At 34.1% G+C, this 20,890-nt stretch overlaps 1 protein-coding gene across 1 annotated transcript in view; it reads left to right on the top strand.

Annotated features, from left to right (window-relative positions):
• Positions 1-662: 662 nt before the first annotated feature.
• LOC119633533 (transcription factor hamlet-like) overlaps positions 663-20,890 on the top strand; it is a 69,510-nt gene continuing 49,282 nt past the window's right edge. The window contains exon 1 of the mRNA XM_038027134.1: positions 663-1,185. Within this exon, the coding sequence (XP_037883062.1) occupies positions 1,125-1,185 (61 nt within the window). The 5' untranslated portion in view covers positions 663-1,124. The remainder of the gene's footprint in view (positions 1,186-20,890) is intronic.

The following is a 20,890-nucleotide window of genomic DNA, read 5'->3' as shown; positions in this document are numbered from 1 at the left end:
TTCAGTCGCCTACACAAGCAGCAGTGCGTTAGATCGCCTAGCAGTGCGATGTCATATCATAACTAAAAGGGATTAAATATTCTTATTATATACTCCGAGTAAATTCCCAAATATATAAATATATATATATATATATATATATATATATTTGTATATATACACATAGTCGTAGAATATATGCATACGTACGAATATCGCATGTAATTATTTGCATAACGGCAACGTATTGCTGGTAAGGAAAAAGAAATGAAAAACAAAAACTATCAGCTACTGAAGCAGGACTATATTATCCTTACATGTGTGCTCGTATTGTGGTGGATACCTATGTTCAAGTTACTAACGTAATGTTATTGTTGTTACTGCTGGTTTCCATCCATAATTTAAGTGTGTTACACAAGCACAAATTCATACGCAGACTTGGAGGCCTGTTTTTGTATAAACCGCCAAAGTCATGTCTCGTCAGTCGCGACTAAAGAGTTTTATTGAAAACAGCTATTCAGGCCCTTAGTAAAAAAAAAAAACCATTAAGAAAAAACAAAAACGAAAATCAAAGCAAAGTAAAATAATATTTGTCAAAATATTTTCTGTCTTTAAAAAAGGCGCCAAATTTGAAGCTAAAAAGTATACGAAATGTAAAAAAACAAAAAAGAAGTGCATAAAAATGTTTATTAAGCAATTTTTGCAGTTCTCGCAAAAAGCGTTTTTCCTTTTTTTACCCAAAATAAAGTCCGCGCAAATATGCAAAGAACACAACCAACAATTGTATCCAGAAGAAAATTCAAATTCAAGGTGAACGTGCCTTTTTTTCCTGCCGGCCGAGTGAGTGTGAGTGCAAAATTAAAGTGAATAACCGTAACAATAAAAGCAGCTGCTGGTTGCTATTACTAAACCTATTAATCCCATTAAACAGCATTTTGCTTTAATCGAACAAGTTCAACAAAATTGAAAAGAAAAAGAAATTCCATTGAAATAAGAAATTGGTGATTTTTATTGTTGCTTTTTAAATTTGGATATCATTAGTTGGCGTAGCAGTGGCCTGGCCCACAGGAAGATAGAAATTCCAAACTATAAATAAGAGTAAAAGAAGAAAATCGTAGCAACATTTGAAAAGCGTATTGTCTTTGATGGCAACATTGGTGGAACAAATTATGAGATCAAAGGCTCAGGCTCGTAAATTTAATCAAGGTAAGTACACTTGAGTGCTTTAAATAATTTAAAAGCTATACAATAACCATAAATCGGGCCTGGGCGGAATTCTATTACCACTCATTGCCATGAAAGAATTTATGCCTTCTTTGAATGTTAACTTCTGGCTAGGACCTGGCGTTCAACCACAGCAGAGCGTGAGCATAATTTCAACTTCAACGTCTCAAATGTTTGCAGACATTTTTACGTAATGAATTTGTACGTGGGTACATAATAATAATAAGATTTTCGTTAGGTCTTGCAATCAAACATATCGTATACATTTGGGTAGCAACTCAATGCTCGTGGATTCAAATCTCAAGTGCGGCAGAGTTTTCAATAAAGCCGATAGCCTTTGATGCCAATGCTTTAAGACTTTCGTCGTAGAATTCATTGCTCTGGTCAAGGTAATTGTAATAATACAAATTTTAGGACAATAAAATAAATGATATGAACAATCACCAGTGAGTTCAGATCTTTCCCGTTCCGAAACATGTACAGACAAAATATTTGAATGGTAACTTCGATATAGGGTTACCTGCTGACGTTCTGATCGATCACTAGTCACAAAAAAAAAAACATTTATATATTATTCATAGTCGTTTCGTTCCTATTTCAATGCTTGGTATTCCACAGGAACAGTTACAAAAAAAATGCTTCGGAACCAGTTTTGTTACAAGTCAGAGTTGTTCAGTAAACCAAACCACAAAAAAAATAAATGCCTTGTGACTTGTAATAGGGGTCAGAATACCGCTTAAAGTCTTCTTTTTTGTTGCCGAAAGACAAGAACACAAACACAGCAACACAAAGTATACGAAGGAAACTTAGAGAAGGGGGAACCTTGAGAGAGTCGTTTTCATTAGCTTTCTAGGCTTCTGTTTTCCAGTTCGGCTGATTCGTTGATATATCTTCTCCTTGAAGCAGTAGTTCGCACGCGATCTGTGGCAATAATGAACCTTAAGCAGGATTTTTAAGAGTTTGTAATACATTTATACCTATATTTAGGGATTTGCTGATCTTTTCCGGCAGATACTAACGTAAGTGAATAAGAGTTGAATAGATGTTAACCTCTAATCGAAAATTACTCAAGCGTTATAGCTTTACAACTACCAAAGACGGTGGTATTTGGAACAAGAAGATAGGCGTAGATTTTGTGGGCAAAGCTTATGTTTTAATTATTAGCTTATGGTTATATATAAGCATCCAGATGGAGACGATGTGCAGATTTAAGATATCAATCAAATTACAGTTTGAAAGTTTCTAAAGGTGATCGAAAGTTTCTTAAAAGAATTTCAAAATAATTTAGATTTTAATTTAGTTTAACGAATCTTATTATTATTGGAAGTCATTTAAATGTTAACTTTTGAAACAAAAAACAAGGAAACAATTTTTTATACTACAATATTATCGATAGAATTCTTTCAACAGAGTCATAAACTTTTCTTGTTTTTTGTTTACTTTGACAATAACTTTTCGTGATGGGCAATAAAATAATTTATAATAATATTTCTAATCACGAAGACAAAGTACAAATCTACCGTACCGAACATGATATGAACTCTTTTAACATTAAATTTAACAAATTGTTTATCTTCTTTTCAACTTTCAATTGTCTTTTATGGCTTTAATAGAGATAGGTGTATAAAAATTTTAGAAATTGATCAGAAAATTGATAAAACCATAAATAAAAGTACGAAGAATAAGAGCTTATTTTCGGCTTTGGCCGAATATGAAGACTAAAAAAAGAAGAAAACACTAAATTTCTCTATTGGATGGGCGTGGTCGACTTTTTCTATTGCTACAGACTAATATTGGAAATTTATATCATGCATCGTTTATACAAGTAACGAACAAAAAATAAGGAAAGCAAGCAAAGATGTTCGCTCTTTTTTGTTGCATTGTAGGCGAGCGATTGACCCGGTTTCGGCAATTTTCAATTTTGCGAACGAGAGAACGCTTACCACGGATACTACACAGGCGGACTTACGGATAGACGAACAGGCAAAAATACTGGAGTCCATTCCAAATTTGTCACTCATCAGCAGTGTATATAGGGTATGGGTATTTTGAAGCTTCGCGCTCGGAAAAAAGTTAAATTATGATACATTACAATATAGAGCGAGCAAGGCCGATGTTTTCCATTTGTGTACACGTTTTATAGAATCGCGCAACGGATATACGTTAAAACCTTTTATAGGTTTGTCTGCTGTAGTTTGTGAGTAATAAAGAAAAGCCTGAGTTTTTTTCCTTTTGAAAAAGAGAGGTATTCTCGGTTTATGTGGTGCTGTAGGCATTCGCTTCAAACGCTTGATCCGTTTCCAATACCAAACTACGCGCCAGAATTTTCAATGTTTCTGCCAAACTTTAAAGCGATAGCTTCATGCTTACAAGAGACGTTACTTAGATAGACATGTTTAAATCGATTTAGAATCTTATACTGACCAAAACTATGCACACTGTATGGGGGCTCTGAAGCTTTCTCCTGGATGTTGCAAACATTTTAACAAAAAGAACATACCCCTCACCCTTGAATGATGGATATAAAAAGAAAATTAACGAACATGAGATGATAAAACAGAATGAAATATATTTTAAAACATAAATAACGAAAATTATTCAAAAGATATGTAAAAACGTTCACACATGTTTCATTCTTATACATGCGGGTCATTATTATTTCAACCATCATAATTTTTTTTAAATATCTTAAAATATTCTTAAAATCCTAATGATAAGAACGAAGGCTTCTTAGGACCAAAAAAACAGAAATAGTAAGCAATTTCTAAACATTTCATATATATATATATATATATATACGTATATGAAAAGGAAAAAAAGAAACGCATGTACGAACCACAAAAAACCCCACTCTAGTCTAAACGGTTACGCTATCATTTAATTTAATTGTAGAAATGATGTAAGTCAAGTCTTTCCATAACATCTGGTATTTATCACTTCTTATGTACTTTACTGTTGCTATTCTGTACAAAGTTATTATCACTAACATACATTTTGAGACGTAAGTCGGTTGTGTTTTGTGGCGACATGTATTTATTATTTCATTTTTTATTTTTTATTTTTATTTATTTATTTACTTATTTTTTTCTTTTTTGATTTTCGCAATTCAATGCCAGTCAATTTTGTTTTATCGTTTTCTTAATTATGGTTACCAGCCATTTTTCAGTTACGTATCGACATGTCCTAAGCTAGGCCCGCTATATTACAGATAAAATATATACCAAGTAAAGATTGCATTCGTTCTTCAAATTAAAATAAAAAAATTAAATAAATACAAGAAATGAAAAAGAAAGGGGTACGGCATCCCTGCACTTTTTCTTATACAAAAAGCAAGCATTATAGTCGCACGACGGCGCTATTACATACCCTACATCACTTCGTCTAGTACAGTTATTCGTTCGTTTTCGTAATTGTACACCAAAAAGTACACATTAGTTTCGTGCAAAGCCCTAATTATCATGAAAGCCCGCGTATTGGAACGTTAGCGTTTCTAGCATTTAACAATTTGCGTTTCGTAAAAGCGCCCGTATAAGATAGGCTCCGAAAAAAAATAAATAGACCAACGCAATCCAAATTTCCTTCCGTTCATTTTCCGGCTGGAACGCCACTATGGAATAATTTTCATCATAAAATATTAAAAATAAAGACTTCTTCCGAAGTGCTTACTACTCATGAAATATCTTAAAAGGAGTGGGGCCAAGAAATTGACTCCATGTGGTTCAAATTAGGTTCACTCAATTTTTTTATTTGATTATATTAGTCCTCTTTGAAATATAAGGGTTTCCCTCTCATGAGAATCCTTATATGCGGTTCTATTTAAAAAATTGACTCGCGTGGGCCAAATCAGGTAAGGTAGACTTCTTTGTCAGTTCGCTATTATGGGCCAATTTTCACCATAAAATTTTGGAAATTCGACCTCTTTGACATATGAAGCTTTAGTTTTCGCAGGAACGGTTATGTGAGAGTGAGTTCAACAAGTTGCCTCAGCCGGTCCAAAGTTTTCACACGAATTTAGAATGCCGAAGTACTACTACTTAGTAATTTTTGCCAGAAATTTTGACAATTGCAATTTTTTTCCGTATAATGACTTTTCAGAATAGGGCATTATGTGGAGAGTGGTCGAAAAAGTAGACCGATCCGATTCATTTTCAATAGCGATCGTCCTTGGATCAAAGTATGTCAGTGTGTCAAATTTCATCTAAATCTTAAAATTTGTAGCTTGACCTGTAGCTTAAATACAGAAATACATGGGCAGATATCAGACGAACAAACGGACAGACGGGCTTAGATAGATTTACAAAATGATTCTGCATCGAGCACGTTGGCACTAATTTAATATACTTTGTACCACAAGCGGTGTAGTAGGGTGTAATAATTTGTTTTCTCACTTGTCCCTCATAAAATAGAGAGCTCGTGTTGTTATACCTCCTACACCATTTGTGGTACAAAGGTATGTTTAATTTATGCGGATGTGTGCAACACTTAGAAGGGATTCAGATAGACGTACATTTTACTACTACGGACACAGCTCGTTTGCCCATCCTCTCCTCTGTCCGTCTTCTCTTGCGTTCAACCCGCAGGCTGCACTTCTTGAGATATTTGGATGAAATTTAGTGTACGGGATTTTTTTTAAAACAAAGACGAAAGCTATTAAAAATGGTTCGTGCATCGTGTGTCTAGTGTTCACAAAAATCTAAAAGGGTATATAGATGTATTTATTCACTGCAGTGAAAATGAAAGCAGTTCGCCAACAATCACTGTTCGTATGTATAAAAAATGAACTCATCACCATATATTTTCTGAGTGCAGCGATCCTGCGCATGGTTGCGTTAGAAGGAAATATGTCAGAAAAATTTGCAGAAACGTTGCCCATATAGATAGGCTTGCTTATAGCTGAAGGATAAGGCTATACGCCTTATTACATTGGCTTAGTCTATCGTGTAACACCAACCCATGTTCTAAGTCAGATTCACTATGGCTCATTGCGAGACCATAAATCTGAGGATAGATCCAAGATATAGCGCGAATTCCAATACGTCTTCTACTTTAGGGGAAGTGACATTAAATCAAGTTCAACATCAAAAAAAGTTTGTAGATACCAGTCAATGATATTATATGATTCTTCGGAGGTGGCAAGACTGAGACCCCTTCATCTAATGCTAGTAAGTAAGAAGGGAATATATACATATATTAATCTAATTTTTAATTTTCTTTTTACATCGTAAATAAAAGTAAAATAAATAAAATTCATTTTTTGAATTCCTCAAAAATAGATAATGATAAATCAAAGATACCACTTTGGACAGATAAGAGCATTGATAATGTAATCTACTTGCAGCAAGTCGTTACGCAGGTGAAAAAAAAACAAAATTTTTTAGAATTCTAAGCATTTCATACCGTTTTATACCACTTGTGGTACAAGCGTGTATTAAGTTTGTATGGATGTACGCTTGTGTTCAACCTACACGCTGCACCTTTGAAGATACATTGATGAAATTGGATCTGCCGACATGTTTTGGTCCAAGAGCGAACGCTATTGAAAATCGTTCTTCGGCCACTTTCCAGAGAACGCGTTATTTTGAAAAGTCCTTACATCAATAATTGTAGCGTGGTGTAGGGTACTTAATAGCGTACCGTGGTCCACTACAATATTTTTATTTGTTGTACCTACAAACAAAGTTAATCGGATATTATTAATGCGGGATCTTACGGTAAGCGTACGATATTCCGATGGTGAAGGTTTTCTTTTCCAAATAAAGTCGACAGTTATAAGCGACCATTAAAATCGATACGATTAACTTTAAGAGTGTTAAAAAAAAACATATGCCTATAAAGAAAACACCTAAAAGAAGAAACTACAAAGGGGACTAACTCTCACTTTAAGGAGAAAACAAAGTGATTTTGATATAAAAAATAAATACTTTTTAATATTCACCTTTAAATGGCTCGAAATGCTTTCATGTAAGCTTTAGAATAGTCAGCAAGTGTAATGAAGATTTCTTTCATCTCCATTGTCTGAACTGAAAAATAATTTAAAAATATTAATTTTAATATCTTCAATCAAAGAATTAAATATGAATATTGAAGCATTGTAATTCGGTTGGTGAAATGTAGAGGCATTCATCAGGACGTTATAAAAAGTATGCCTGTGATTAGCAAAACTTTCCCAGTCGGTTGAACATCTGCCGTTGTAACTTTTAAAGTTCACATGTCTACGATAAAGAACAAAATTTTCCAAGCGTTTGCAAGATAAGCGCGAAAATAGATTTTACTACATTATCTTCGCTGTTACCGAATACCACTCGCAGAGCGTTTTCCAAAATAAAATGCTTACCACTAATACAAACATCAATCTGGTGCACGACTGCAAATATTTACCAGAAATATTGAAAGTTTTAGCTGTGAGATAGTGAAGTGCTTTAACAAACGGGTCTGCAAAATTTTTGTAAACAAAAGAAAGGAAAAGTGCGACGGTTTATTCTATCGCAGCCGTCAAGACCTATTACTATTAATTTTTACGCAGAACTCGATTCCAAAAAGAAGTTGAAAGAATGTAAGAAATTAATTTATTTATTTATCGCATTTATTTAATAGGTGTCGAAATTAGATAGGCAACTAAGACTAATTAAGAATTGCAATCTTTAAGCACTTGTAATCAATAAGGTGTCGGGATGTTAGACGCAATGAAAGAAAAATTATTACTATTATCGAAAAGAAAATTAACGCATAAATATAAACAATAAATGTTGTCATGAATTTGAAGAATATTTTGCAATAAAAACTCACACGGGGATGTCCGTCCGTTCGATGGATGCCCATTCACAATAATAATATCAATAACAACTTAATTAATTAAAAATGGAAATAGAAATAAAAGGATCGGCTTATCTATGACTTCTTTTAATGCTTGCCTTCCTTATGATGTTGCATTCTTTCAAATTGTTCCTGGGCAGAGTTCAGGAATTAAACAGAGCAGCTCCTACTTAACATTTCCAGGCAGATTTCTTTTCCCTTTAACGTGCTTTATGCGAAATTGTTTCGATAGGTGAAGTTGGTACCGCCCCGTTATTTTCCTTCATGTTGTAATTCCTCTCCTTACACTCACTGTTTGCGTGAAATCTGCTATTTTTGGATGAGTTTTCCCCGAAACGAAAGACCACAATATTCCGGTTAAATTTCGTGAGTATATCGAATATCGGAAATACTTGTTCCGCTGCGCTCGGTTTTGTACGACACAAACGGAACTTTTTTCGATATTTGCAACGTATGTGAGGAGATGATTTCTGGTTGCCAAGAGACATGAGACTTTGATTCACATATACGACTCGGAAGCAACCGATCAATCGAGCGAATATCGCGCAAAAGGTGAGTCAGGATCGAGCCACGAGTGCGACAAAGTCGTTCAAAAATTAAAGTGATGTTAACAGTGTTCTTCGATTATCGTAGTGTTGTGCTCTATGAATTGCTTCCGCCGAGCCAAACTGGAAAGAAGGAGTATATGTTGGGTTTGCAGATTACTTTGAAGGCGACGAAATAGATTAGGAACAATAAATAGAATTAAAAAAGGAAAAAATTAAATTATTCTTACCTTTCGACCACAAACATACATATTTTTTTAATATTAAAAACCCAGGTTTTTTTTCCGATTTTTTCACTATTTAGTCGGTTTTTATATTTTTCTTCTAAAAACCAAAAATTGAATGTCAAAAAATTGAAAGAAAACCAAATTTAAAATAAAAACAAGTAAGGAAGTTATATTTAGCTGTGACCGAATCCTTTGCACTCATCACCGTTACTGTCGAAAATATGAAAAAATAGGATTCTGACTCTATAGTATTGCGTGGGAGTGGTTCATACTTATACACTGCAGAATAAAAATGGAAACTTATATCGTCTGTCTGTTGTAACCTATGGGGAAAAAAACCTCGGGTCCAGGGATGTATTCGTCATCTATCTTACAATATAAACTTATATCCTTTCAGCGATCTGTCCCATTTTCAATACCAACATGCATGCAACGACTTTCAATCTTTTTGTCAAATATGAAGCAGATATCTCCACTTTTTGCGGTCATAAGAGCGTTTATCCCAGCAATTAGCACTTCTAGAACGACTTTATAGGTTTGAAGCATAGGTTTTGGGCGATGCCAAAGTTTTGATAAAAGAGTGTAGAAGAATATTAATATTCTATAATATTGAGTAGGCAGGCGCGGCCGATTTTTTCCATCCATGGAATATAAATGCAAATTTGTATTGTTGTATTTGCTGGGGTTTGCAAGTAACGCGCAATAAAAACAACTATTTTTTATTTTACGGTGTACCATGGGCGTATTTTTTAACTGATTTACGTGTAAGAATTTCCAATCTGTCCGCCCAATTGGAAGCAGATAGCTTCCACTTTGCGACTAGGATAATGTTTACCACAGACATTACTCAGACAGGCAGACGGATGGACGGATGGATGGACATGTGTGCATCGGTTTACAAATTTAGACTGATGGAGAGCACATGTGTTTAAGTTGTTAATCTAAATTTGCTTTGTGAGTGCTGCCAACGTTTCGACAAATCAGTACAGTCCTAAAAAAGAAGCTTCCTTATGGAAATCGTAAACAATGAATAAATGAATAAAATCGAATATGGTTTTTCTTTCTGCATAAAATTTTTAAAAAAGTAGTAAAATATAAAATCACATAATACTGGGTTCAAGAAGTAACACAAATATGCAAGTGAAAGTCGCGGGTGTATCGAATATCAGAAATAATATTTGTCACATACGTTCCAGTTTGAGACTGGAGGAATTTTTTGAAAACGAATGGCCAATATATTAGCCCACATAGCTGTGCAGTGCTTACATAAGTTTATTAGTAGCTAAGATTCAGTTTAAAGCGGGCCTATAAATATCTTCCCTTCCTTCATAGCGTCAGCGCGTGCAAATGCTTTTTTTCGTCGCAAAAAAACAACTTAAATGATCATTTATATCTAACGTTCCTGAGACTGGCAGCAGATGATTTTAATTGAGTTCATCTTTTGTGAATAAACAATATGGTACGCGGTGTGTCTTGCCGCGTACATACAATAGCTTCCGGTGTTTGAAATCAAAATCTCCCTCTTTAACGTCAATTTGATGGAAACGTAATGTACGTACGAAATCAAACTTCTGCAACATTATTATTCGCTCATGTATTATTATTTTTATTATTATTATTATTATTATTATTATTGTTCGATGTAGACTGTCTGTCATCAGCGAAAACGCCTCATGACATTTGCTATTGCATAAACGCGTAAACATCTGATCTACAAAAGTATTCAATGCTTGACATCAGCAATAACCACACATTTCTATATGATCATTTCATGATAGCAAGTACGTCGTTCGCTTTGCATTGCATTGTAATCAGGGTTGAAATATATAATAGAGGAGAAATCTTCCTCCTCTGGTCGCACCCTCAATAGAAATGCAGTCTGCATTTATGATCGTGAATTTATCTTAAAATTTAAATGAAATTATTCTTAAAGTATTTAGTTTCACAATTTAACGGACTTGGAAGAGCAGCGAAAGAAAAAAATTCCTTTAAAAGCAATTATTTCGAAGGGAAAAATGCAATTTGTTTAACTACATGCAAGGAATTCAAAGATGAAAGGAGTACAAAAATAATTCTTTCGGGTCTTCGATATTCCATCTGCAGGTTTTTGAAAACTTTTAATTTACTTGTTAGAAGAAAAATGATGTTTTCCCCAAACTCTCACATGAGTTGATATGAAAAGTTAAGAAGTCCTCAATAAATTTTTAATTTTATCTATTAGATCATTTGTGAATAAAATAACATACACATATGACATATTAGATGCATAAAAAATATCGTACGAGGCACCGTTTCATCTGTGCGCAAACTATTAGAATGCGGCTCGTTCGTGTCTACGCTTCAGGTAGAGAGCATGTACTATAATTTGTGGGGATTATGGCTCGACTTTAAAGTCGAGTCTATTTCCGAAAATGGACTTGGTTTCATCACTAATAGGTCTGTTTTTGGATCCACTATATACGATATATTGAATAAAGTATATAGCATAACGTAATATGACGGCCAACTAATATCAAATTTTAAGCTCGCAAGTTAGGAGAAGACAAAAGTTATCTATCGTGTGCGGCCCCACAGTTCGTTTGATTTAACTTTCCAAATGAATATGACCAGAGTGATGATGAAGCTTCTGCTAGTAAGTGAACGTTAGAGACTGTGTCCAGGATTTTACTCAGCCTGCTCAATACGCCTAAATCTTTATAGCTGTTCATGTTGATCAAGAAAATATTAACTTTAAGGGGATGTGGATGTATTAGTGGATATAACAAGAAAGGAGTTCAAACACTTTATGCACCCCACTTGTGTTGAAATGTGGAGCTATGTTCAGTAAACCACGTATTACGAAGTGCGACTACCAATTCGACTTAACCGGCCTAAATACCCAGTGCCGTAGACGTCATCTTAATCATAATCGGTAAGTGGTCGCAGGTATAGTGAGTGCCCGGTCGAGTGTAAGAATAACACTCACCGATCGGACATACATCTTCCAATCGGATTACACATGTTGACAATGTTCCCTAAGTAATTGGGGATACATGGTACACACCATCGTTAATGAAAAATGCGACATTTGATACGTAAATAAAGCCATAATCGTACTTAGTTTAAAAGGAATGAAATAAGAAGATTCGGCACGGAGTTCTGAATTATTTTTGAAACATTATTCCTGACATATAGCTGCGCATTAGCATATGGTAATGCCTTACCGTTAAAACAAATGTAATCATATATTGTATAGAGAGGTTATTGGTATGTCAAGGTTAAGCTAATAATTTTTGGGAAAAAGCAAAGGTTAAATCAAATTTAAGTTAAGGAAGAGAATCTGTTTGGACCCACTTAGCGGGTTTTTTTAATGTAAAAAATTCGATGCCATCTTCGTAACCATAAACTTGCATTGGCAGTATTGTCAACTTTAATTGACTTTTGTGTAGGCATTTGGACGAGTATATCAGAATTATAAATATTCCAAAATAAGTACGAAAATTAGTTATAGTAAAGAAGCTAAGGGCAGCACTATAACTTATGTAACTTTTGTTTTTAAATTAAAAAAAATTCGACAAAATATTCTCTAATCAAAGTGTATTATCAGCCGTAGTTAGAGTAAGATTGAAAAACATTCTTTAGCCTATGAAAGTCCTTTACGTCGTTTACGTCCTTGGCTTTTTCTTTCGAATATGCTTCGGTTAGTCTGCATACGATAGGTTGCACACTATAAATTAGAGATTCTTAAAATGCAAAGATTGAAGTTCAATCTTATAATTGCAAGAGCAGACAAAAGAAAAGTAAAACGTAGACGGCAATTTCCGTTTCTCTGCCGTCTATACACAATAGATATCATTGTTGATCGTACACTTTTTTTTTTGTACATTCTCTCAAGATCGTTTGTTGAATGACTTTTGAGTTTTGTAAAAAGTTAAGTTAAGAGGAGGGGCAAAAACGAATTTCTTTACATAGTGCACTCACTTCTCATTCATTCATTGCAGATGTATGCGATGGCTTTTGTAAGGGCTAGTGACCGTGTTTACCGTTGCTTTTTCAAAGGAAAACAAAAACCAAAAAATTTCTTGAGTCTATTGTTCTACGACCTCATCAACATCAACAACATATCAGGATATGCTTTATGTATATTTGGCAAAAGGAGGCAAATTACTTATGTTTTTATATGTGTCTACATATGTATACAAAGCTGTTAAGTATTCCAAAATTCCGCTTCTTCTTTACCTTTTTTAAGGGGATTTCCAGCAGAGTTAATTATAGAGAAGTTTTGAGCGCGCAAAACTACAGCACAAAAATCAACAAAAAAATATTTTATACAAATTTAAACAGACACTACAACAGACATACATTGACATCTAAGATACTTGAAATGTGAAGCTTGTGAAGATATTTGACTTTATTACGCAGCTTGTGTACGGTTATGCGATTTACTCGTACAGGAACTTGGAAGAATAAAGAATAAGAGAAGGGCCAAAAATCAAGGTCACACATTGTATCTCGAAAGCCTTTTCAATTACATTGAAAAAAAAAAAATAAATAAATAAGTAAGTAAATAATGTACTCTGCACCTATGAAATTGAAACGTCGTTTGTAAATCCACTCTATCCATGTATAATGCAGTAAATTAAAGTTTGCCATGCATTTTGTTGCAATTGCTAGAAAGACTTTCCTATTTTTATTTTTTTTTTATTTCGGTAGATGTACTTACACGATGGGAACATTCGTTAAAGTCATTTAAGTTAAGTGGAATTAATAAGAAAACTTTATATTTTTCTGATCGAATTTTGGATACTCACCAGCTTAAGCTAATAGTCCAAAGTATATTGAGTCTAATAGGGCAGCCACGCGGCATAAGTGAGTTCTAAAAGTCCTATTCTGGCGTTGTGACCGGTCACCACCCACATGAAGAAACTCTTCGCATGTCATAGCGTTTATGACTTTGTATCAGATTTAATATTCCAGATTAGTAGTCCCGATATAATTGCCCAACATAAACCAAGATATGAAAAACACGTGCAATAAAAATAAAAAGATTATGTTCGGTCGTGACCGAATCCTTTTATACCTATCATCCATTACGCTATCTTGAAAAAGACTAAAAAATACGAAAAGAACTAAATTTTCATGCTCTACAACATTGGATGGGCGCGGCTGACTTTTCTCCATTTTCAAAATAAAAGTGGATATTTATGTGGTATACTTAGATGCATTCCGAATATTAAACTGACCAAGGATTTATATACTTTATGGTATCTTTAACACTTGCTCCTGCATGCTATAAATGTATTGAAAAAAATATCTAAATTTTGATGCACTATAATATTGAATAGACTTGGTCCATTTTTTCCGTCGTCCATGAACTTTTTGTCGATTCATCTGCGGTAGTTTACGGGTAATGAGTAAAAAACCGATATTTAATTTCGCTTAAAGGACAGAGACGTTTTCGGCTCAAATGTTTTTAGGGGTTTAGCGTCCGCACCTGGTATTAAACCTTAATCAGACGAATTTTTTCATTGAAGAGGGCCTTACTAACCGAAATAGAAAATAAGTGTGGGCCATATTCTCCAAGCCAGATGCAATCCTACTTTTGAGCAACCTGATCCCCGTGGACACCCATTAACTTCATGTATTATCGTACAGAACTTTTGCGATACTTTACAGCTTTGGACGATGTCGTACAGTAGGCAGCCGCAGCCACTCTTGCCTTCAGACTCTCCACACTCCCCGTTAGGTCATCCAAACAGATGCTTCCAAATTTCTCCTTACACAGCACCCAACCGTGCCCCGTCCTTCTCATAAGTTGACCTCCTTGATGACCTCAAAAAAAGAGAACCAAAGAGAGGAGGAAAACATGAGGGTTTCAACACGGCTTTGTACACGAAGGGTGGTTCCCCTGTTTTCAGTTGAGGCAGGCGTTACTCTGAACAAGTCCTTCCACGGAATTGGCCCAATTTCAACACAAATCTGCGTGCAAGAACTTCCAATGTTTCCACATTACACAGATGGAAAGACGGACAGACGGACATGCTTAAATCAATTTAGGATTTGACATTGATCTAGAATATATACACCTTTTGAGGTCTCTGAAGCATGCTTCTAAGCGTTGCGATCGTTTTATTAAAATGGATGTGCTCATCCTTCGGTGAATGGCATAAAAAAACTCTTGATTTGTGACCGTGGCGGGTAAAGGTTTATGAAGAGGAATGGATATTAGTTGAATGAACATTTCCTTTCCGAAAGCTTAATATGTTTTATATAACCTGGACTTTAAAATGTCGAAATCGGTCATACTATAGGCCTTATGCGTTGAGAAAATATTACATTTTCATTTTTTAACATATTTCCTAAGTCTTCTTAGCAGCCCTCCATTCATTCTCAAGCTTCTTCTGAACGAAAGCTATACATTAAAACTAGTCATGTATAACTAAGCTTCAATCGAAGGCAGTAAGAGTCTTACCATATGTGCGAGCGCCTTCTAATGCCGATTACTGGATGTTGGATAAGCGCGCCAACAAAATTCAAGCATTTCATCTTTTAGAGACGCGACTAAGAAAATTCCTTGTGTATTTTGAATTTAAGGCTCGAACACTATCTTGAAAAATTATGTAAAATGTTATGTTATGTAAGCTTTTCGTTTGAATGTTCAATATTTCAATTCGAGTAAAATTTGGGTAAAATCTTTTAAAAGCAAGGAGAGTGAATAAAACTTTATTCACTACTGTTAATATCTGCACCATTTATCAGCTTTTCATATCCGTTTAAATGCTTTTGGTAACATATTAACTCGGTGGCGAGGTTGACCGTTAGGAAAACCTAAGCCCTGTATTTCAAGTCTCAGTTTCTTACATCAATTTTCTAACTGTCATATTTCCAACAGCTGATTATAGGCGAATGGACAGACGGTCTGCATTATTATGTGTCAACGGGCACCCAGTAGGCGTAGAATGCTATCGTGGTAAAAAAATGTGTCCAATACTTGAAATCTGTAAAATTTTTTCAAGTGTCACAAACGTAATAGGAAATCTAACACACCGTTTTAGCAAGGTGTAATAATAATAAAACCCTAACAAAACATTTATCTCCAACGTAACATCACTGACAGCAGACGTATGCATTTATAATCGCAGGACATTTTTTATTAACTCATTGCACTCCAGCACATTTTTGTTCTCACCCTATTTTTTAAATAGAGTTTGTGTATCTTAGTGCACACGTCTACAAGCACACTAAAGGGTGCTAATAGCGTTAAATTAATCTAACACATTTTCCGATTCATCTGCAAAAAACAACAAAGAAGGCAAAGAAGAGACATGCGAATCCATTTCTAAGAGACCCTTTTATAACCCCTATCATTGTCAGTCGTGTATCTCCTTTAATTTGTATGTTTTTAATATGTAAATTTGTTACGGATTTATGAGCGCATCCTTTCATTTTTTTTAGCGTTTGGCATAAATGCAATACTCGTAAATAACTAATTGAACTTTATTGAGTCATTTAAAGTCAAATGCTTTATAAAAGCGTACGCACGCTCAGAACAGATTATAGATTTCCGTAAGTTTGCATGTTGTTACGCCTTTTTGCCCTTTTTGCATAAAGATGTCAATGTTTGCGCATTCTTCATATACCATAAAATATTTGAAACAATGGTTAAGATGCTAATAAACATGTTACGAAAGCAATCTAGAGAAGAGGAAAGAGTTTATGACATTTCAGTTATTAACGGTTTTCCAATGTAAATATACGAGAATTCAACAAAATGCGTACTATCTGTGAGAAATAAAATGAAATTTTAAACCTGAGAAGGATCAAAGAAATCTTTTTTAAAAATTTTAAAATATGTTCAGCATAGAACAATAGAAATCCAAGCTTCATTCGACAACATTCATTACAACTACAGCATTTAAGGGCATACTATCTTAGAGCGCAACGTTCTCTAGTTAAGCAAATTCTATATTTTTTGACTTAAAATTTTTAAAGCCTTTTGCAAAAGATGCTGTTCTGCAATGTACGTGGAAAATCCTAGACGGTACATATCTTCATGATAAGTACAAAATTCGAAAACAATCGGTTTTATACTATCCGCATATTTTTTATAGATGCTTAAGGATTGAGGCTTAACATAGGCTTGCTGAAGAAAATTTTAAACATAGAATCTATGAGGAAAGAAATAAAAAAATAATAATGGGGCCACGCAAAAACTTTAAGATTAGGTCTTATGCGGAGACGTTCCAAAAAAGGTCCGATATGAACCATTTTCAATAGCGTTCCTCGTTGGGGAAAACACGTCAGTGTAGCAAATTTCATCAAAATATCTTGAAAGTTGCAGTCTGTAGGTTGAAAGCATGAGAGATAGGCGGACAGACGGGCACAAAGGCTTAGATCGGTGCATAAGTTGAGTATGAATTGATTGGCTATTGACTTGGTCGGTCGATCTCAAGACGGCCGCGAACTGCAATGGTTAAAATTAAGAAAACTTTTCACAACTTTTGTGTGCCTCGTTGAGACCGTGAATCTTGCATTCTATAGGGAAGTTTCCGTTTAAAGAAGTAAAGAGTACATAATCGCTGTGCAGTGTGTTTTCTATATTTGAACTTGTTGGGTATTTATTTATTACTGTCGCGTTTGTAAACACCTTGCAATTATTTTCCATTTCGAGCTAGTGAACTGATGCGAAAGAACATATTTTTCAAGTTTTGCATTTTATGTCTGCATTATTGCGACGTTACTGATTCTTTCCCAATCTTAAAGTAAAAAAATTTATTTATCTGTATGCAGACCGTCTATCTGACTTTCAAATCTATGTGTCAGCTTCCGGCTTGCTACCTTAATTTTTGAAGCTCCGAGAATTACATTCGCGAACTGACGGACAAATTCACAGATATTGCTGTATATAGAATTTACATATTCAGGGTACAAGTAAGTCTTAAGAGCAATTCAAGAATCCATTAATTATTGAATTTCGAATAAGAACAAATCTGTAGAAATTTCGTCATACGATTGCAAGGTCTATATAAATATCGGAGCAATTCGCATAGTAATCTAAGTAATCATCGAGAGTTTTTATTGTACCAGGGATTTTCATTTTCAGAATAAAAAGTGAAATCCCAGGAGCACACGAAGAAACAACTGTTAATATATAATTTATCAAAATAGGATTAAACAAAAGCCTGCTCTGAATCTGAATAATGAAAACTAAGGCACAGCAATGCCAAGCTTTCTTTAGCTAAATATGTGCAAATCGTTTATTTCCAATCTTCGACTACAACATTTTATAGAAATTCTATCCAAAGAATAAAAAAAACAAATAATCCGATATAGTCATCCATGCTATTATTGTTATATATAGCTGAGGGTTTCCCATTTACCTTTCAAATAAAAAATGAAAACAAGGTAAATAATTAAATTGCAATTAAAAGTTTTATATTTTCCTTTTGAAAAAGAAATAAATATTTCTAACTTATACAAATGTATACTCGACCCCACTTATATGAACAAAACGATATTTGGTAAACCATGAACGACAGATATGCTTAAGTATCTGCAAACGGTTTTTGTTTTTCTCTTCTACTTTCAATAACTAAAAGTTGGCTGACTGCTCATTGCGTTATTCACTGCAGCTAAATAGAGAAATGAACGGAAGAAAGAGGTAATAAGGGTGCATTAATATTATATTTAACATTAATTGGCTACATTTACATTGCACTGCACTAATAATAATAATAATAATAATAATAATAATAATAATAATGATAACGATGGTAATGATAATGATGATGACGATGACGATAATGATGAGATTATGATGACAATGCGCAGGCTCCTGGCTTGCATGAAAAGGAAAAGACACCAACAATAAATAACACCCAACCAAAACAAACCGAACAAATCGAAAACTTACATCATTCTGCCTAGATATAGAAGTTGTTGTATCTGGCTTAGTGTAAGGTAAACAACAAAGCCCGCATCTTCAAAAACTTCATTAACAAATACAACTACAAATTTGTATCTCCAGTTTATAGAAAGCGCCACCATCGACTCCCATATAAATTGATATCATTATATACGTAAGTAAATGATGGACTCCTACTCGACCTATACCTTGCGCGATGCACAAGTACACCCTGTCAACCTTTAGCCGCACTATGGCCGGCCACAAACGATCAAGAGTTCAGTTTACTGTAGGTTTCAGTAGTCGGTCGGTCAAGTGAATATTTCCTTTAAGCTGTTCTCTGTTACAAAAGAGTAAACGTAACGTTGAAAGTGTGGTTAAGTTTTTTCCTTTTTTTTTTTTTGTCATACTTATACCACATATGTGCAAACACATTCACGGGGGTATATATTATATAATATCTACAAAGCACTATGTCTCTTTGCCATCCACATTTTTACTTACGACCTCGTTGTCTGCTTTTCTGTCAGGACATGATATTACTTATCCGCAGTGACTGCGCTTTGTTTTCCAGCAGCAAAACGTAGACGATGTCTATGATGAGAGGCAGTTTAAAAAAGAGTCAAACAGATATATAGAATGAGATGCCAGATACAGTCTATGTTTATTTTCGTATATAAATATCTATATACATACATGGAATATAGATAGATAGAGCTGACTACGTAACTCAAGCAACGCATACATACAGTTACCGAGAGCTGTACAGATATAGACAGAGAGATACACGAATACATTGAAATCAAAATTTCACTCTTCACATAAACAAGCGCACGCACACACATACACACTTAACTATAAAAAGCAGTAGGTATTCATTTTGTTTGTATAACCAGAATGCTCTTGTTGAGTGCTTATGAATATATATATATATATATATATGTCTGATGTATATTTAGATATGTATAGGCTTGCAAGTCTTTTCGTTAACTTTTATATTTGTGGTAGTTATTGTTTTTGTTTATTTGTTTTTCGTTATTTTTTTTTTTCTCATTTTATTGAATTGTTTGCCTTTTCTCTATAGTTGTCGCATCTTTTGTACATATGTACAGCGATAATGATGATGATTTAACTGATGATGATGATAATGATGATAGTCTAGAGAATGTGTGTGTATATATATATATATATAGATATATTTGTATATAGGTAGTTGTGCGTCTCTGTGTTGAAGTATCTATGTATCACTGTTTTAATAATATATAAGAGGACGAACCCGCCCTATACGTTATCCTCTACGTGATGCTCCTCCCAGATATTATTTATTTATATAAGTACACATATGTAGTTTTATATGTATCTATATATCTATATATATATATATATATATATATATATTTATATTGTATATATTGGATTAAAACTTATTTTATAGAAATTTTTTTATTCCAACGTTGCAATGTTTATCTATGTTTGTGTGAATTGTTAGCACAAACGGGAAAGAGAACGCACGAAGGACTACTATAAGAGAATGTTTTATTCTTTTCACAAGATATTTCATTTTCATATTTGGACAGAAACACGACTTTAAATTATTATACAGAATAAAGAATAGAGAAGTTACACGAATAATGCTTTAAAGTATCGGACCTTTTACAACAACTTGAAAGCAACTTTCTAAAAGTTAGTATCCCTACGCTCCGCGTTCAATATTTTAGAAAGCCAACAGCGAGAATTGCAAATGGCGATCTAAAGTAAAGCCAAACTATTTTTAATAGTCCTTGCCTTGATTTTCATTGTTTGTATACACAAAATTAATCACATATTAATTGAAATGTTTTTGGAGAGTTCTCAAGCAGAGATAAATTAAGACGTCTTTCTTTAAAAATAGTGAGGATGGGATTAATCTATTCATTCAAATTTAGCTAAATATTTTACATAATAATAAGTGAATGGATATCCTGGAAGGTCTTAGTACCGACAGAAAAGATATACGATGCAGGAAAAATTTTGTATTGGAAACAAGCAGCAGAATGGTGGCAATCATATCAGAATAAATTAGCTTAACATCAACGGAGGGCTTTCCCAAGGGTGTAATATATCCCCTCTTCTTTCTAACGTCTACTCTGAGGTAATCCTTCAAGCAGGCGCTAAGGTCAACGGACAATTCATCAATAATATCTGATATCTGGCCGATACAACAATCCTAGCACATAATA

This window comes from Glossina fuscipes, unplaced genomic scaffold, assembly GCF_014805625.2.
Source record: "Glossina fuscipes isolate IAEA_lab_2018 unplaced genomic scaffold, Yale_Gfus_2 2, whole genome shotgun sequence".
Lineage (NCBI taxonomy): Eukaryota > Metazoa > Arthropoda > Insecta > Diptera > Glossinidae > Glossina > Glossina fuscipes.
The sequence above is the reverse complement of the archived record's forward strand: the minus strand, read 5'-3'. Positions and strand labels throughout refer to the sequence as shown.